Source organism: Argentina anserina, chromosome 3, assembly GCF_933775445.1.
Source record: "Argentina anserina chromosome 3, drPotAnse1.1, whole genome shotgun sequence".
Lineage (NCBI taxonomy): Eukaryota > Viridiplantae > Streptophyta > Magnoliopsida > Rosales > Rosaceae > Argentina > Argentina anserina.
This window is the reverse complement of record NC_065874.1, coordinates 268,851-288,678: the sequence shown is the minus strand read 5'-3', so window position 1 is coordinate 288,678 and position 19,828 is coordinate 268,851. Positions and strand designations below refer to the sequence as shown.

General features: G+C 39.6%; 3 protein-coding genes across 4 annotated transcripts; all 3 read right to left on the bottom strand.

The window, feature by feature from the left end:
* Positions 1-2,949: 2,949 nt before the first annotated feature.
* Positions 2,950-7,404, bottom strand: LOC126786551 (protein NAR1). Of its 2 annotated transcripts, none has more exons than XM_050512398.1 (11): positions 7,218-7,404; positions 7,060-7,130; positions 6,596-6,749; positions 6,179-6,359; positions 5,862-5,988; positions 5,124-5,304; positions 4,978-5,027; positions 4,737-4,905; positions 4,133-4,259; positions 3,952-4,043; positions 2,950-3,334 (listed from the first exon to the last, which is right to left on the bottom strand). In XM_050512398.1, the coding sequence occupies exons 1-11, from the start codon at positions 7,335-7,337 to the stop codon at positions 3,182-3,184; spliced, it is 1,425 nt and encodes a 474-aa protein (XP_050368355.1). In that variant the 5' UTR covers positions 7,338-7,404; the 3' UTR covers positions 2,950-3,181. The 2 variants fall into 2 exon arrangements, with proteins under 2 accessions (XP_050368355.1, XP_050368356.1); XM_050512399.1 differs by having other exon boundaries at positions 7,060-7,116; positions 7,218-7,355.
* Positions 7,405-8,763: 1,359 nt separating this feature from the next.
* On the bottom strand, positions 8,764-10,059 carry LOC126788222 (CASP-like protein 2B1). Its single transcript, XM_050514194.1, has 3 exons — positions 9,680-10,059; positions 9,462-9,594; positions 8,764-9,246 (listed from the first exon to the last, which is right to left on the bottom strand). The coding sequence occupies exons 1-3, from the start codon at positions 9,910-9,912 to the stop codon at positions 8,995-8,997; spliced, it is 618 nt and encodes a 205-aa protein (XP_050370151.1). The 5' UTR covers positions 9,913-10,059; the 3' UTR covers positions 8,764-8,994.
* A 7,998-nt stretch (positions 10,060-18,057) lies between these two features.
* LOC126788807 (PLASMODESMATA CALLOSE-BINDING PROTEIN 5-like) lies at positions 18,058-18,754 on the bottom strand. Its single transcript, XM_050514818.1, has 3 exons — positions 18,651-18,754; positions 18,302-18,553; positions 18,058-18,211 (listed from the first exon to the last, which is right to left on the bottom strand). Exons 1-3 carry the CDS (start codon positions 18,712-18,714, stop codon positions 18,177-18,179), a joined length of 351 nt encoding a protein of 116 aa, XP_050370775.1. The 5' UTR covers positions 18,715-18,754; the 3' UTR covers positions 18,058-18,176.
* Between the last annotated feature and the right edge of the window lie 1,074 nt (positions 18,755-19,828).

Below are 19,828 nucleotides of genomic sequence, written 5' to 3'. Positions count from 1 at the left end.
GAATATTAGCAACGACGGCGTTGCAGTCGTTCGTTCCTCCATTGCTCTATTACAGGAGAGGTTCAGAGAGCTGCAGAGAGTGAAGGTAATGAGAGAACATAAAGAGGTTTTGAAAAGGCTTGCTCTCTCTGAGCCAAACCATTCCATGAACTACAAGCCTGAAGCGGCAAGGTTGCTGATCCATCCTGATGCTCGTGATCATCATGTCCAGCTTGCTCATGGTCATGGATCTCCATCACCACCTTCGCTGTGCCTGTGGCCAACATTGCAGTTGCAGAAGAGAAAGCGTGAGGAGGAGTACTATATACATAGGAGGAGGAGGAAGATGATTCATGAGATCCCGCTGTTGATCAACTTGTGGCCAACGGTCACAGAGACCTCTTCATCTTTATCATCTTCGGCAGAAACTTGTTCATCGACCAAGTTCGATATTTCTGGGGAGTGTGACTCTGATGATGTAGATACATCTCTGCACCTCTAGCCCTCTAGCTAGCTGTAAAACAACTAGCTTTCGATCATACTTCTTTTGATACTTTTATGGAAATGTAGTAATTAATAACCCTCTCAAAGCCGGCTGAAAATACTTTGAAGTTATGTATTTGACGCAGTTCGCTAGCCAAAGAAAAAAACACTGGTTTCCAAGTTTTGTATTTGTAATAGATCGAAGCGGCCATGCATGCACCCTATACAATGTACTAGTAGTAATGACTTGCACTGTAAGAATCAATAACTAAGGAATATGCATGCATTGCATAAAGCGCGCTCACTATAATAAGTATGGAGTTGTACTACTATCACGGTGTACGTATATATAGTAGTGTTATTCAATTCCACATTCATGGAAGGGTCCGTATTATATGTGCCAAAAGTTCGACTAAATTTCTGCAAAATGAGTTTGAAGAATTTGAAGATGCCCCATCGCTGGAAGCCTCATATTGGGGTGGAAACACAGGTCCTTAACTTCTTTTAAATCAATTTCAGGCAAAAATTTATCCATACATTTCAACCGCCGATCATCAAGTGTCGAAAAAATTCAGGCGATTCATATATTCATAAATACGTGGCTTGTTCGTTTCAAAAGAAAATATACGTGGCTTGCGAAACCGCTCAAATCTTGTTCAAACCATACAACACTCTTTTGTAATAATTCTCCAACGAAGCTGTTTACAACTTTACATAGAAGCTGTTTTTTTTAAGTGGTTTTGAACTAGGCATAATATTATTCTAATTTAGAAAATTACTGTATATACATGAACATGGCTAGATTTCACATGTACAGTTGTACTTGTGCATATGGTGCATTTACCCAAACACGATGCCAATGGATAACTATAGTAGGACCTTTAATTGCACGCTTTGTCTAGATAAAAGTTTTTCTATATTATCAATATTTCGAGCTTCGGAGTATGAAGAAACTTATCTGTTTGAAAAGATCGGGCTCTTTTAATTTCATGCTCCATAAAAGAAGCATCCGATCCAGCTCGTCTAGTATGCGCAGCTTCTTTTCTGCATGCCATTCTATTCCAAAGACTCGAAGACAAAAACACACACATCTATTGAGAAAGAATGTTGGTATTTTTGTCTTTGTCACACATTATTGTTCGTGCCGCCCCACTTCGTTGTTACTTGAGCGAAAAACTAGAGGAAGAAAAGGGCGCTTCAAATACAACGCTCCACTAGGAAGAAGAAAAGCTAGTTAGCTCTCTCATCTTCAAAAGCTAGGGCTTTTTGGGAGTAACAGCAGCTTGTTAATTGACAGAGTATCATGCATCCAACCAATTATTCCAACAAACACTTCCTTCCATGCAAGTGCTTGTTCCAACTTCTAACATTCTCTTTCTCTTTGGACTCTTCTCAAAACCATTTTCTTCTATAACAGTAATGCCTTTGGCTGTTTAGCACTTTAACCTCTCTTCCCTGCATACATCAAACAAACAAATAAAGTACAGCCCTAAGATATGGCCACACGACCCTTTTCCCTTTGTACCTTGCAAATTCTCAGCTGATTCCCGAGCCTTTTTTTTCTTAACCACTTTGAATTATATCGAATCGAAGGACTAAACCTACTCAGTAAACTAATCGAAGCAGATGAACAACCCCATACTGTAGTTATATTCATGCATCTCACTCTATCTACCATGCATGTATATGCATGAAATTATAGCTACTTAAGACTATAGCTAGCGGTACTCGATAGGTACTCTGTACTCACCATACCTCAACTTTAAAAGCCAAAGAAACTTCAACAGTTCAACTAGTTGCTGATCAAATAAATGGACAGGGAAAGCCACTATGTCACTGGTATCAAGATTCCTCCATTGCTCTATTACAAGAAAGGTTAACAAGAGCTGAAGACAGTGAAGGCGATGAGAGAGAGAGAGAGAGAGAGAGAGAGAGAGAGAGAGAGAGAGGTACTGAGAAATTACTTCACCACGATGAGAGCATGAATCCAACACGCCTCACGAGGGGCAAGCAACTGAAGCATGTTCTTCCACCCTAGCTCATCCTGAGCTTGTCCCTGTCCATGGTTTCAGGTCACCGTTGCCCCAAGTCTCTCTTTCTAGCTCTTTCTTTATGGACAACTTTACAGACAATAGCCTCGACACCAAGTGCGTTTGGAAATATATGGGTTAAAGGGTACAGGTCCAATTAAGTTATGGCTTTTTTAAGCACTTAATTAAATTGTCTCAAGTGCCACCACATATATATTGTTAAACATCTTGATGAACTGATTGTTCAAGGAAAGGGTTAGTCGAAGTATGTCTTAAATTTTTATTGATAGGCTAACTTATCTTCGTTGCTACCTCAAACAAAGTTTGATGGATATGCCATTTCCGTCGGCACAAGACAACCACTAACCAACATAATTTGCCTTTAAGAGTAGAAGCGGCTTTGCATTATAAGACGGGCCATATGATACTCCAGATTGATTTTTCGTATTGGACAGACTGACAGAAATATGATAATTGTAAATAATGCAATTGATTCTTTTCTTCTATTCACTAAGTTCTCTATATACTGTACATGACATTAGTTGGCAAAAAAAATTGTCAAAAAAAATTATCGGTTCCCTATATCAAAATTTGACGCATCCCAGTCATGAGCCTTCTTACACAACCCCGATTGCCTAGGCATGTTCGCTTCTTGTTGAGAAAACTGGATGTCCAAGCAGGGATATTCATCACCAATTGTGCAACTGAGAAGTTATGCTTTTCTCTATAGGGTGGTACTCTGTGTGCATGAGTTGCTTGGCCTTCTCTGAACCAGGTTTCTCAAGCCACTCGTTGTATAAGCTTTGCACCATTGGATTTCCAAAAGGATCAGATACCAAAACCTGTGAATTTTTCAGAGATTGTCAATATAAGTCTAAAGGCATAACTTTCCAAAGGCCAAAAAAAGGTTTCAATGCCACCAGAGACGGCTAATAAAGTTATGCGAATATTTACAGTACAGTGGATCCTGCGTGGAAAACCTGGGTCTAGCAGAAACTCTTTCTTGGGTTCAATGGACATCTTATCTTTATCAAAGAGGTTGCCTCTCTTAAGACAGAACAAGAGTGGAACTATGCAAGTATTATGATCCTATCATATGGTGAACCCATAGGGTCTTCCTTTCAATTTATTTTTTGAAATATAAAATAGTGGGTATTTACATCAACAATATTGGATGATGTCCTAAGTTTGAACTCTCTCCAAATAATATTAATTAACAAATGATGGAGGTGAAGACAATATGAGGTTAAGGATTATCAGCTCTAAACCAATATCTGCCTTGGTAAGCAACTTTTGAAGTTCAGAGCCCAAGGGTGAACGTGGTTGACTTGAAAAACAATTGTATGACATGCTGTCAGGTCTATTGCTCTAATAGTCCAACTTATGTGCAAGGACTAGAGAAATATTAAACATCTATCACTTAAAATGGCAAAACTTGTAAAAGTAAAAAGATGCTCACATTGTCTGCATAAGCTGCTTGTAATAACGGAATCAACTGCTTTGCAGATTGCCCAGGTTTCGGCTTAATCTGTCCTCCACCATTTAAGCAACCTGTGCAAATATCATATTAGTATAAAGTAAAAAAAAAATCTAGTTTAACAGAAATAATAAGTGAATTTAAGAATTTAAAAGAAGCATACCTGAAGGGCATGCCATGATCTCTAGAAAGTGATAATCACATTTCCCAGTCTTGATTTTCCTGACAACATTTTGCAGGTTTCGAAAACCATAACATAGTGCAAACTTCAATACAGTCCTCCCTTCCACCTAAATGGAAGCACACATCAATAACTTACACAAAAATGAGCAGTGAATGCTTACACAAGGAAGTAAAAAAAAAGTTTTTAAATCTACACAGTAAAGCAACTTTAACCTTCAGAGATGCACACACTAAAACACTTCAAACATGCATTTCAACACTTGGGTATTACACTTGGAGTAATGACAAAAAAATTCTGGATACAAGTTCTAGGGATTAGAATAGTACAACTTTAGTGTTTCTGATACCATTACCTAAAACAAGTTCCGGATGCATAAAAGCCAGAACGCCGTACAGATCAACAAACAGAATTCATAATTGGCTCATTCAAAGGCTATGATACAGACAAGAGAACCAGTGGCAAAAAATCTGGTGTTCTTCACTCGTTTATCATGCAGAGATGGGCCAAAGATCAACATAGCTCAAGTTGCAAGGACTACATCCTAAGCCAAGCAAATATGTGAATCCTTACAACATTTTCATACCTCTAAAGTCACTTCCTGGAAGTCCGAATTTTTAATAATTCTGAAGTCCACAGGGCCTTCAATTTCTCTTCCAAAGATGACTTTAGCAGCATATCGGAAAACTGTTTCTGCATAACCCCCTGAGCCTCCACGGACTCCGTGAAGGTGTCCATCTCTAAAATTTGTCAACCTGGCAGAAAAACATGTGTTAATATTGCGCAGCACATGAAGGAAAACTTATTGAAACATTTGCAGGTCTTACATGCTATCAAGAGGAGACTCTTCTAAGCCCTCAAAATCAACACCTTTTAACTGCAAGCACCCCACAGCAATTAAGATGTTAGATGTCAGGATCATTCAGAGACAAAAAAGTAGATATGGGACAAACATGTCAAGTTCTGGACTCACCTGAATCAGATCTAAAACTTCTCCAGTTGTCAACACTGAATCTACCTCTGAAACGCTAACGCTAACACTTCCATTTTCATTACTATTGGCTTGATCAACTTTAAATACAAAGTCATCGCGTGACGCCTCAAGTTTCTTATCATAACAAGGCATCACTGTTACATGGTAAACATCATCTGGCCTGTCAAATACATGCTGGTTGATCAGGCATATACAAAGAAAATATAACATATTTCAGTTATATACTTCCTGTTGCACCCTGAGAACACTAAATACATCAAAATTCATACACTAATGCCCAATTAGCTCCTGTTGGATCTGGAAGACGCTGTTTATAGCATGTCTATGAATCCAAGAACATCAAAAATTTCATGAAATTTATAGGAAAAAGGAAAGATAATGATGCTAGTACACTATACCATTACATAAATGATCACTTTCCACACTTCAGATTAATGATACAAAATGAATCAAGAAAAGGAATGAGGAGGAGCACAAAGATAATCTGGTGAATATCACCTAACTACAGGTAAATTATTTCATCATCTATACATAAAACGCCAACAACGCAGACTGTGGCAACAACAATAATTTGACTAAATGAGAAGTTTATCAACATATAATATTTTAGTTCTTAAAATCCCATCTTTCACAGAAATGATTCACATCATTATTTTCAATCACAATTTCAGAAAAAAAAAAGTGAGCAGAGTAGGATATTAGCCAGATAAAAGCTACCTAAGACCCATTTCTTGGCAGATATGCTTTTTAACAATAACTCCCATTGTTTGCTGGGGACTTTTCACTGAAGAAATATAAGGCAGTACATAGGATCCAAGAGTTTTTTCAGCATAGCATACCCAACCTGCAATCATATGTAGCTTCATCAATTTCCTTCACTACAAAATGAGATTTTAATAAGAGTTGAACTACTCTCTGATAAAAATGAAATTATATTTTCCTCTTATGCCTCTGTCCCTCTTCAGTCTATGCTGAGGAGGGGGAATGAAATAAGGATGCGAAGCAATTATCAAACTGTGGATATGTTGATATACCTGGACATGCTGATGAAATCATGGGCAAAAAAGATTTGCGGCTTTCATCATCAGTTGCTTTGTTGTACCTTGTGATGAATTCTTTACAAGATTCAACAAGAGTTAAATCTCTACTGCAACTTGTGTCAAATATAGCCTTTACGCCCAAGGACTTGAAAAGAGTTGTCAATTTCCTAAAAACCTGAAAATGGGAGCAAACTGTGATATTAAAATTTCAAAGTGCACTGGGGTGTCAAATAAGTTGCCACCTATATCGGAAAGTCAATCTGAATAGGTATTAAAAAAGAAACCTTTTAAGTACTAAGAAATATGCACTGAAGACATCGATCATGATATAAACATTATATGATTAGGCTTTTCCTCAATTTGAGTTTAAACTCAATATTCAAGTTAGGTACTTAGAAGTTGCTATATTACCTGAAGTTGTGAAATCCCAAAATGAACCGCAAGCGACGCTCTTGATTGGGGAGATAGGGAGACAATGACAGCTTTTCCTTTATCAATATTCAAAAGAAACTCATCCAAACTTTGCTTCTCCAGCATAATTGTCTCCGCAGATGTTATGCACCCGCTGCACAGTCACACCAAATCACAGATATATCATCTCTAAGACTAAATTTTATAGCTCGGCTGAGACAGTCCTCAACTACATGAGTTCTAAATGCTCATTTTTTATACATGGAAATCGCGAAATTCGAACAAGTGAACTATATTATCTCCATGACAGAGACTAACAGCTTAGCTGAGATAGTCCTAATCACGGTGCAATAGTTCCTCAACTAAATGAATTCTAAAGGTTCAATCTTTATACATGAAAATGCGAAATTTGAACTCGATCATCAGAGAAAAGTAAAGTTTTTGACTACAAAGCATCTCATTACCTGCATGCTAAGCAATCTTTGAGTGAAATTTTGACGGGTTCGGTATTCAATTGCTTGCTGGGAGTTGAAACCTTGACAAATTAATTAAAAAATTAAGCTTATATGATTAAACCAATAGAGTTAGTGTAAATTGATATACATGGTGAGCTGAAAGTGACCTGGGATTGATCGGAGGGTTTTGTGGAGGTGGATTTGAGGGAGACTATGCAAGCCTGAGACGGAGCTATGTAGTCGTTGAGGTCTCCAATCCGAAGCGTGGCGGAGAACTTGTCTGACATCACCCAATCGTGTCTGAGATATCAACGGAGAATTATAAGGAGGTCGGCGGGGGAGAGACGCGGGGGATTTTTCTGGAGGAAAGCTGTTGTGGCTACCACGAGCACCCAGCACTATATATATATATATATATATATATATATATATATATATATATATATAGATATATATATAGTCCATATCCAGAGAAGATTTATTCAGAAGTTTCAAAGTGAAGTTCTAATTTTAACACACTTTTCGGTCAAATTTTTTCAATATAAGCGATTCAATATTTAGGTATGTTATTCAAGATCATCTCTACAAAATTTCATCTAATTCGGACATCGTTAAGGTATTAAAATTAGATTAAATCAATGAATGAATTAAAACTGTTCAACGTAAACCGTTCGTGTAAATCTCAATTTTGAAAGCTCAAATCATTGTTAAATTAGATGAAACTTTATAGAGATGATCTTGAATAGCATATTTAAATATTGAATCACTTATGTTGAAAACATTTGACCGAAAAGTGTGCAAAAATTAGAACTTCGCTCTGAAATTTCAGAGTGAACCTTCACTCTGGATAGGGACTATATATATATATATATATATAGTGAAGTTCCAATTTTGACAGGTCAAATGTTTTCACCATAAACGATTCAATATTTAGGCATGTAATTCAAGATCATCTCAAAAAAATTTCATCTAACTAGGACATCGTTAATGTATTGAAATTAGATTAAATCAATGAATGAATTAAAACTGTTCAACGTGAACCGTTCGTGTAAATCTCAATTTTGAAAGCTCAAACCATTGTCAAATTGGATGAAACTTTGTAGAGATGATCTTGAATACCATACGTAAATTTTGACTGAAAAGTGCCAAAATTAGAACTTCACTCTATAATTTCAGAGTGAAGTTTTATTCTGAATAGGGACTGATATATATATATATTTCTATGAATAGAATACAGACAGTTTATACTTTTATAGAGATTGTTGATAAGAATGAAAATCACTAGCAAGTTAATAGAAGAGGATGCAGCACCATCATCTCTCTTTTGTACATTGTAACAATTGTGATGATAGGTCATTATTCCATGTAATGCTTGTTTAAATTTTACTTTCATGATCAGAGAATATAGACCTCGTGTTAAGACGGAGTTGGGATTTGGTAAGGATGGCTTGTGTGAAACTATACAGCTTAATCCATTCAATTCACTAATCTGAGAGTACAGAGAGTTCCAAAATAAACTCATGCTTATCCATGTATATAGCTAGTCATTGTTTGACTGATCGAGTTAGTGAGATTGGCTAGTAGCATGGATGCGCTCAAGTGCTCAGCTCATGAGCTCTTATGCATGGTCCCCCAGACTCATATCCCTCTTGTGGGTTCGATCAATTGCATAGAATTATTAACCAGAAAAGCAAATACAGAACAAATTCACTCTACAGAAACTTGAACTCACTTTTATTATGGAAGTGAAAGGTAGCTAAAAGCCTAAACTTACATGACCATCATTCATCAGTATCAGCTCATCACACACATATAAGATCGACATAGGGATGGATTTGAAGGGCGACCAAGGGTAGGTAGAGTAGTAAAGTTTTTAGTTACACTGGTGGTTGGTGGTTCCATGTATAACAGATTTATGCCATGATGTCTCTTATCGACCTACTACTACCACCTGGAGCTGCTCTTGTTCTTGTTGCCACCGTACAATCGGAAGAGATTGAAAGCAGAAATGCAAGCGATGAGGATTGCACTGAGACCAACCAACACCGAGCTCGCTATTCCCTCCCCAACTTGGTTGCAGAACTTCTCATACATGTTACAGATCTTCATCCATTGCAGCTCCGACTGCCCCAACTTGGCCAACGCCGCAGACTGTGCCGCAGCTCCTACTGCAGCCACAGCCACATACGCCATCACCTTAATTCACAAAACACACCAAGTTAATTTATTTCATCATACAATCAAGACCAGCTACATGTTTTGGATAAGGAATCGGGTTGTGAGCTCCTTCAATTGCAGAGGTTATACAAGCAAAATCACAGACCAGCTAGCAAATCTAATTACATAGCCATCAGTAAATAGAGCTAGAATTGATGTCTAACAAGATGCATGTGTAAATTTATAGATCATACCTGATCAGCTGAGAAAATCATCCAAGCTAAGGGCTTGCTGAAAAGGACATTTCCTCTAACCATGCTTATAACACAGCGCAGTGCTTGCAGCAAAGAGTAGGCAGCGGCTATTCCATTGACTATCACCAAGAACCTAGAAAAGCAAAGTATATAGTCAAGAACTGAAATTCAGGATTCCGAGAGAATTAAAAGGGGATATTGAATAGTTGAGGATTTACACAAGAGCCTTCATGTCTGTGAACTTGGCCTTCTTCTTGATCATGAAGATCTCTTTGACTTGAGTGTCAGTGGCCACAAGAAGCGCAGCAGCGAGTCCGAGACCACAGATGAGAAACCTCAAGACTAACTCTGCCATTCTCACTCTCCGATCGATCACTTTAGGATTTGGGGTGCAGCTGCTGTGAGACACAGGGACATTCCCAGGACTAACACCCACACCCAAGTAGCTCATTGTTAATTTTCTCTTGCTTTCCTTCGCCCCAGAATTAAGAATAGGGCAGTATTAGCTAGCTCAAAGTACTGAAGAGAATAGAGAAGAGGACCAGAATCAAACCCAACCAACAATATGCACTTAGAGTATCATCATCAATTCATCTCGATCACTCTCACCTACCTTCAGTGCCACCATTCACTTCCACTAACTGCTTTATATATAGACAGAGCGCCACAGAGGCTCACAAGTCACAATCTAAAGCCTTCTTTCTTTGTTTTTTTTTTCTTAATGCAATACAATTAACCCCTTTTACTGCCAGCCAATTGGTGAAAGACAGAGGCTAGGCTTTCTGTAGAAACTTAGATCAAGAATACCTAGCTCACCTCTGATTCTCTACATTTTTCTATCTCACAGCCTTGGAAGTTTTCAATTTATTATTTGATATACTAAATAAGGTGTCAAAAGAAAGGAAGATGATCATGATCATAAGTTGAAGGTGCTGCTAGGAGGAGACATGATTCAGTGGAAGAATTTAAGTCCCTCACCTTATCTCCCTCTCCAATTAATTCCCATCCTTGGGACCAACTATTGCATCCTCCTAGAAACAAAATAAATTATGTATCCACCAAAATCATACGCTCACTGAGAGAAAGAATAAGCAAAGCCAAACTGTGTTTACATTGCTGTAGGTCCATATATATGTAGTCCATGGCTTGCCATGTTCTGTCCTTGACTCTGTAATTGATCCATTCATACCTGACAACTTATGATCGACGGAAAGGTGAAGACACCTAATATCACTATATCAGTAATATATATGTTACCCTAATATATATATATATATATATATATATATATATACATTACCTATCCAGAGTGAAGCTTTACTCTGAAATTACATAGTGAAGTTCCAATTTTGGCACATTTTTCAGTCAAATTTTTTCACCATAAGTGATTCAATATTTAGGTATGGTATTCAAGATCATCTCTACAAAATTTCATCTAATTCAGACATCGTTAAGGTATTGAAATTAGTTTAAATCAATGAAATGAATTAAAACTGTTCAACGTGAACCGTTCATGTAAATCTCAATTTTGAAAGCTCAAACCATTGTCAAATTGAATGACATCAGATGTTCCGGCGACCAGAGCTCCGACCAACACATACAAGAGCGCCGGGAGGGGAGCATGGCCGGCACCATCCGTGTCGTTGTTGCACGTCACTAGGCGCCAGAATCGCTGATGTCCGCACTTCTAGCGTTGTGTGGACATCCTTTATATAACCGACCTATATATATATATATATATATATATATATATATATACAGTCTCTATCTAGAGTGAAGCTTCACTATGTAATTACCGAGTGAAGTTCCAATTTTGGCACACTTTTCGGTTAAATGTTTTCACCATAAACGATTCAATATTTAGGTATGTTATTCAAGATCATCTCTACAAAGTTTCATCCAATTTGACAATGATTTGAGCTTTCAAAATTGAGATTTACACGAACGGTTTACGTTGAACAGTTTTAATTCATTCATGGATTTAATCTAATTTCAATACCTTAACGATGTCCGAATTAGATGAAATTTTATAGAGATGATCTTGAATAGCATACCTAAATATTGAATCGCTTATGGTGAAAAAATTTGACCGAAAAGTGTGCAAAAATTGGAACTTCACTTTGTAATTTCAGAATGAAGCTTCACTATATATATATATATATATATATATATATATATATATATATATATATATATATATATATAGCTTGATAATTTTGTAGGAACGATCATGATGATGTCAGTTAATATCTCAATGAGATTGAGCCTTGAATTGGATCACAGAGGCCAGGTTGGAGAAACCAAAACCAAAATTAAGATGGAGCTGAGTATCGATATCCCGATCAAAGCTTGGCCATAAGTCCATAACAGCATTGGTTGAAAGTGACACTACATGGATATGTACACGCGGGCAGCGCAGATTAACCCTATCGACCTTCTTAATGCTGCTGCTGCTTTCTAAGGGTATGGATATCATCGAGGCGCAGATGATCGATATAATGCATCTGCCATCTTGTGGTTTCAATGTTCATGTACACTCATTTTTGATGGAGATGTGCAACAACTCTGATATGTCTACAATCTCCATTCACCACTTTATAAGTTGATAACTTGATGAGGTAGCTGTCCGATCCGTTTCCCGGAGATCAAGGAAACCCACTCCTTACAATTCTGAGCTATATTAATGATGGCCATCCATACAGTTAAGAACTCTATGCACGTTTGTTTGTGCCAGCAGACTGGAATTAATTGGATATATAACTTGATGATTTCTTCATACACATATCAACCTATATATACTAATCTACGAATTGATTGTCCGGGATTCACTCCGTGAAACACGGACCATGTTTCCCGCCACTATACATGCCAACACTCCCCCTCAAGTTGGTGCATACATATCGACCATGCCCAACTTGCTAAGTGAATCATAAAAAACTCTTTTTGACACTCCTTTTGTGAGCATATCGGCAAGTTGCTCTTCTGTGGAAACAAAAGGAAAACTAATGATCTTTACGTCTAGCTTTTCCTTTATAAAATGACGATCAACCTCCACATGTTTTGTACGATCATGTTGCACAGGGTTATACGAAATATCAATAGCTGCCTTGTTGTCACAGTACAGCTGCATAGCACATTTAGGCTTAATACCCAAGTCTTCTAGTATATTTCTAAGCCATAATAATTCGCACACTCCCTGAGCCATACCTCTGTATTCTGATTCAGCACTAGATCGAGCTACCACATTTTGTTTCTTACTCCTCCACGTAACAAGATTGCCTCCAACAAAGGTATAGTACCCTGATGTAGACCTCCGATCGGTAACATTTCCAGCCCAGTCTGCATCTGTGAAGCCACAAATCTCAAAGATATTGTTGTGATTAGAAAACATTACTCCTCTCCCTGGAGCTGACTTCAAGTATCTCAAAATCCTTACAACAGCATCCATATGATCCACACTTGGATTATGCATGAACTGACTCACTACACTTACTGCATATGCAACATCTGGCCTGGTATGTGACAAATAAATCAGGCGTCCAACTAGCCTCTGATATCGAGCTTTGTCAGTGGGAACTTGATCTGGATACTCTGTTAACCGATGGTTCTGCTCAATAGGAGTATCAATTGGAGTGCAATCTAACATCCATGTCTCCGTTAGTAGATCAAGGATGTACTTCCTCTGACACAGATAGATACCATCACTTCCCCGGGCTACCTCAATACCCAAGAAGTACTTGAGTGTACCTAGGTCCTTCATCTCAAACTCTGTGGCTAGCTGCTTTTGTAATCTGTCCACCTCAATAGTATCATTACTAGTAACTACCATATCGTCAACATATATGATTATGGCTGTTACCTTCCCTTGTTGGTGTTTGAGAAATAATGTGTGGTCTGAATTACTCTGCACGTATCCAATTTTCCTCATGAATTGTGAGAATCTTCCAAACCAAGCACGAGGTGACTGTTTAAGACCATACAAAGACTTTCTCAATCTGCATACGGAGTTACTTGGAGAAGTGGCCACATATCCAGGCGGAAGATCCATGTATACTTCCTCTGTTAGTTCTCCATGAAGGAATGCATTCTTAACATCAAACTGCCTAAGTGGCCAGTTCAAGTTAGCAGCGATAGAGAGCAATACCCGGATAATGTTTATCTTTGCAACAGGTGCAAATGTCTCATCATAGTCTATGCCATATGTCTGGGTGAACCCCTTTGCTACTAGGCGTGCTTTATACCGGCTTACTGACCCATCTGGATTATGCTTCACTGTAAACACCCATCGACATCCTACAGTCTTCTTGCCATATGGTGGAGGTACAAGCTCCCAAGTATTGTTCTTTTGTAATGCTTCCATCTATTCCTCCATTGTTTTCCTCCATTTTGGATCGCCCAATGCATCCTGCACTTTGTTAGGTACTGATACAGTAGATATTTGATTCACAAATGACTCATATGACTTAGATAATCTTTTAGTAGATATAAAATTGGCCACCGAATACTTGACTTTAGTCTGAATGGTAGGTTCATATTTTTTTGTTGGTTGACCTCGAGTAGACCTATTTGGCAAAACATATTGTCTACTATTAGCCTGAATAGAATGACTAACCTCAGATGAGTGATCTTCTGCACCAGGAGAGCATTGATCAGGGGTATAAGTAGTACGAGATACATGAGGGGCAGTTGTGTTGTCAGCTTCCGGTGCCTGAATCTCTTGAGTGACGACCTCCGGTGGTGCCTGTGTGGTTGAACTTTAGTAATCTCAACAGATCTTGTTACCATATCGACTGGCTCACTTGTCTCCCCCTCTCTATGATACAGCTCTTCAAAATAGGAATTCTCCCCCTGAAGAGCAGTATCAGAAGAGGAAAAATAACTCATATCCTCAAAAAAGGTAACATCCATAGTGACATAGTACTTCCGAGTAGGGGGATGGTAGCACCGGTACCCTTTCTGATGGCTGCCGTACCCAACAAAAACACATTTAACTGCCCGGGCATCTAACTTAGAACGCTGATGATGTGGAAGATGAACAAAAGCAACACAACCGAAAACACGGGCAGGAAGATTATGAAACGAGGGTAATTTGACATGAGATGCAAGCACCTCATATGGAACTTTCCCTTAAAGAACACGAGATGGAAGACGATTAATAAGGTGGGCGGAAGTAATGACAGCATCACCCTAAAGGTATTTAGGCATGTGGGCACTAAAAAGAATACACCGAGCCATATCAAGTAAATGACGATTTTTCCGTTCAGAAACCCCATTTTGCTCAGGTGTGTAAGGACACGTTGTTTGATGAACAATCCCGTGTGCGTTAAAGAACTCCTGAAAGACATGATTCATATATTCCCCCCCATTATCAGAACGAAGAACTCGAATGGTAGCATTATATTGTGTTTGGATATTGGCATGGAAGGCACGAAAGGCTGGAAACACCTCATTTTTATTTTTAAGAAGAACAATCCAGGAAAGACGTGTGCAATCATCAATAAAGGACACAAAATAACGCATTCCTGACATAGTAGACTCTTTAGAGGGTCCCCAAACATCAGAATGAATTAATTCAAAAGGAAGAGAACTTTTAGTAGAAGTACTAGGGGAATAGGTAGATCGATAACTCTTGCCTAAAACACATGTCTCACAACATAAACAAGACTCGTCCACACTAAGAAATAAAGTAGGCATGGATTTTTTCATAACACTAAAAGATGGATGCCCTAAGCGACGATGCCATAACCAAACTTCACTTAGATTGTCAGAAGTGGAGAGTAAAGCGGTCCGAGATTGTCCCCCTGTTTTTCCCCCTGCGTATGTCAGATCCAGATGAAACAACCGGCCCCTCAGATACCCCCGACCAATTGCCCGTCCGGTGAGAAGATCCTGAAATATTACATACATAGGAAAAAAGGTCACATAGCACTGAGCGTCAGTGTTCAATTGGGGAACAGATATCAAATTATGAGATAAAGCAGGGACATAAAGGACATTGTGAAGCTCTATGGTGGGAGTAATACGAACGGACCCTGTCCCTAACACGGGGAATGCCTCACCATTAGCATTAGTAACATAGGGTACGGGTGGATGAGACAATACGGTGAAATAAGATTTGTCATAAGTCATATGATCAGATGCACCAGAATCAATAATCCATGTATCAAAACTAACAGAGTGAGAAATATTAAAAACCATACCAATTGGACCGCGACCAACTATGGAGACGGTAGGTGCTCCTCCAGCAGTATGATGATCATGCCCAACCACTCCATAGATATCGGGTTCCGGAACTAATTGAAGAGCTGCTTTCGCCTGGGGTCGATAATGAGGCCTCTTAGGCCTAAGGTGTGGATATAATTTCCAACATGTCGTACGAGCATGGTTAGAATCATGGAAATAAGAGCAAGGAGGACGAGGCTGATTCCCGAAGCCTGGTGTTGGTCCCTGTCGGTGAAGGGGAGCGGAAGCTGTTGGTGGAATGGGTGGTGCCAAAGAACGAGCATGAACAGTGAGACTGGAAACGACAGCCGGTGCCTGAAGACTACTCTCCTGCTGAGACTCATCCTTTCGGATATAGGTGAAAGCGGTGAGAAGGCTAGGTGGTTCGGTCATTCGGAGCAATTCGCCTTTTGCACTGGTATGCTTTGCATCGAGACCTTTTAGGAAATGGTGAACTCGTTCAATCTCCTTCTCTTTTTGGTACCAAACAATATCCTCTTGATTTTTGATCATGCAAGGACGTTTCATATCAATCTCAGCCCAAATATTCTTTAGTTTGGTGAAATAGTGTGCCACCGGTTGCCCATCCTGATGTATTGCCAAAGCTGTGCACATTAACTCATGAACCTGTATAAAATCAGAGTCATTAGTAAATAAGCCGGCTAGTGTCTCCCATATTGCCTGTGCAGTAACACATGCTTCCACCAAATCAACTATCTCATCATTCATAGCCTTCCACAAGACGGACATGACAAGACCATCATCGTCGTCCCATTTATTGTAGGCAACAACATCCTCAGGACTAGGAGCCTTAGTGACGCCGGTGACATGGCCCATCTTGTGCATGCCGCGAAGATGAGCAGCCATAAGTCGTTTCCATTTACGAAAATTGGTTCCATTGAGTTTGGCGCCCCCAAATGAACCGCTGTCAGAACCTTTGACAGATACTTCGAAGGTCGGAACATCAGGGAGCTGAGAACCCTCCGCTTCATGTCCAGAGCCCATTGAAAAAAAGAGACAATGTAAAAATCAGGAATTAGAGAGCAAAAAATGCGAGAAAGGGAGAGAACAATCTGTCGCCGGTGCACTTGCACTGTTGGTGAGTATGTACTGATAGAAGCTGAGTGGACCGGGTCGGGTTGAGTGGACCGGGTCAGGTTGAATGGACCGGGTCGGGTTGAATGGACCGGGTCGGGTTGAATGGACCGGGCTTCTCGGATCTGGGCCGGGCTTCTCGGATCTGAGCGGGTCGGTTTCGGGCGCGGAAGCAGCGCGATGCGGCGGTCTTGACGCGGCGGTGCTGACGGAAAGAGATGCCGGTGGTTTGTAGCAGCGGGACGGCAACGAGATCGGAGCTTTGTCGAGGCGCCGAGGGGCTCGCCGGTGTCGAGGCTCGTCGGTGTGTCGTCTATGTCGAAGAGAACGGCGCTCGTCGAGGCGTCGAGGAGGTGAGGTTGCAGTGGTATTGACTTCTGGAGCACGACGCTGGGAAAAAAAACAGTCGGTTATTCCGACTAATTACCGGAAGCTGCAAACACCAAACCCAGGTAAAACAGAGCACGGCTCTGATACCAACTGGAATTAATTGGATATATAACTTGATGATTTCTTCATATACATATCAACCTATATATATTAATCTACGAATTGATTGTCCGGAATTCACTCCGTTAAACACGGACCATGTTTCCCGCCACTATACATGCCAACAAGCAATTGGAGCGGATGACAACTCTGATTATTTTCTAGTCAAAATTGGATATCGATCACGACCGCCGTGGCCTTGAGGGCCCATATGAACGGGATTCAACCCAGGCATATCACTGTGATAAGTTTTACCTTAAACTGGAACCTATCAAGGAGATTCGATCCCCCTCCGCTTATTTTGTAGAGATCGAGTTTATCCCGAAAGAAGCACACCGCAACAAAGGCAATGCGCAAGTTGTTCCGGGCTATTGACAAGGCTGTCAATTCCGATCTATCTGCCGATGTATTTGCAGATGTGGTAGATCACTGTGCGTACTTGGGAGGCATTTCCTCCCTCTACGATCAATTTTGTTCCTGCTACCAGTGATTCAACTGAAGGCTTGGAAAGATTGATGCTTCAAGTCGTGGGAGGCGAAACATGTGCTGTTTGTTTGGAGGAGTATGAACAGCCGGCTTCTGCTGTTACTAGCTAGGTTGCCCTGCTCACACTATTTTCATGCAGATTGTATTGTGTTATGGCTGCACACCCATCACTTGTGTCCCTTGTGCCGACTCAAAATGCCGACTGCTAAAACCTAGCAAGTTTTATTGACCTCCTATTTATGCTTGTGAATTGCTTCAACTTATTTTTGTCAACTAGTTTTTGTTTTATTTACTGAACGTGTCGTCGAAGCAAAGCAATACATTCAAATATAAATTAATTCGTATTAGAGCGATACAAGAATCTCTTTTACAGTGATCTCTGCTTCCACCTTGAAACCTCACTGCAAATCCCCCAGATCTTCATCAAGGAATATACTCAAACTTGCAAGAGTTGTGACCTGTCACCAAAGCCAAAGAGAGATTAACACAACAGCACACAAACTGAAAATGCATTAGTTCAGTAAAGTTTCTTCAATATTTAGAATTACTTGGATCAAGTGCAGTGACCATGGCAGCAGCATTGAAGTAACATGTTGCACCTTCCTGCTTGAACTTTTGATAGTAACTGTTGAAAGCATAAGAGGAATGGTGTTCCAGTGTATTAGGCAAGTAACAAGCTTGGTTCTCTTGTATCTTACTGCAGTCTGCACCTCCCTTCTCACAAGCCCAATCAAGTGCCATCTTCAGCTCATCCGCCGGGGTCTGCTCATCGGCTACGCACCATTCCTCTAATTGTCCACCTAGTTTTATCAAACAAATAACAAAAGAAAGAATTTGAATTTTTGACAACCAAGAAATAGAACAGCTTAGTGGAGAGATGACTACAAAGTAAAGTACCAGATCTTGGCGTTAGGACTAAACACAGTAGAGCTAGCAGAAGCCTTCGAAAACTGGATGGCATTGTTTAACAGATCGGAACTGTTGCAAGAGCTTTAGTTGAGTACTACACACTCGGAACTGGGACTCGACCGATGATAAGAACTATATTTATGCACAAACTTTGTTATAAAATATTCTCAGCTTTAGACAAAGTTGAAGCAGTTCACATGCTCTATATGCGTTACTTCAATTCTACGAAATAAGAGAATCAGCTTAGACCAGCATTTTTCAAAGTTTTGCTTAAAGCACCCTCGTTCTTTAGCACCACAGTGAAGTAGTGACCCATCTGTCATTTACCAGCAAGTTAAAACATGATTGCAACATCTCTGTGTAAGTTTGCTTACTCGATCGTCAGATAAAGAGTACATGATCCACTTGAACAAGTTGAAAATATTTGATACTTAAAACTTAAAAGTAAGATTGGGTTCCCCCTCTAATGATCGAAACAATTTCACAGTCGATTCATTCCTTATTTGCTCATACCTTGTAACTCCCAGTTAAGCTTTTCAGTATTTCTAGTCCCACCAAACTATTGAACCTATTCTTGCAACAACAAGAACAATGCCTCTACCAAGATTTGCCTGCAATTCAAGTTTGGTAGTCAAATTTTCATGAGAACGCTTCCTCGTGCATTACCTACCTCAAACTTGCCTCTAATAAAGTACAATTTCATGAAGCACGCATGCAGTATAATTTTCCTGCCTACAAGTTGAAAGGCCATATCCTATTTGTTTCCCTGTTGATTTAAAACATATCATACCTTGAGCACCAACACTACCCTCCATTCTCAGATCTCAAAGCAATGTCGATGTTTCTCCACCCTAAAATGAATCCTCTATTGTTTTTGCTCATCCTTGTTGCTCTCTTCCCAATATCAGAATCACAACTAGATGGAGAACCAGAGCTTATCGCTCATGTCAACAACAGTGAGTTGAGGGATGCAGTAAATGATATGAGATTAAAGTCTCACTACGGATTTGCAATCCTTCTGCAGATGTTGAATGGATCGGCACAACAAAACCGGCCAGTAACCTACTTGATGCCAGTTGACTTACGACTATCTGAATCCCCAATCTCAGTAAACCACCTCGAAGAGTTCCTGACAAGCCATGCAATCTTGATGCCTCTCTCGTTCA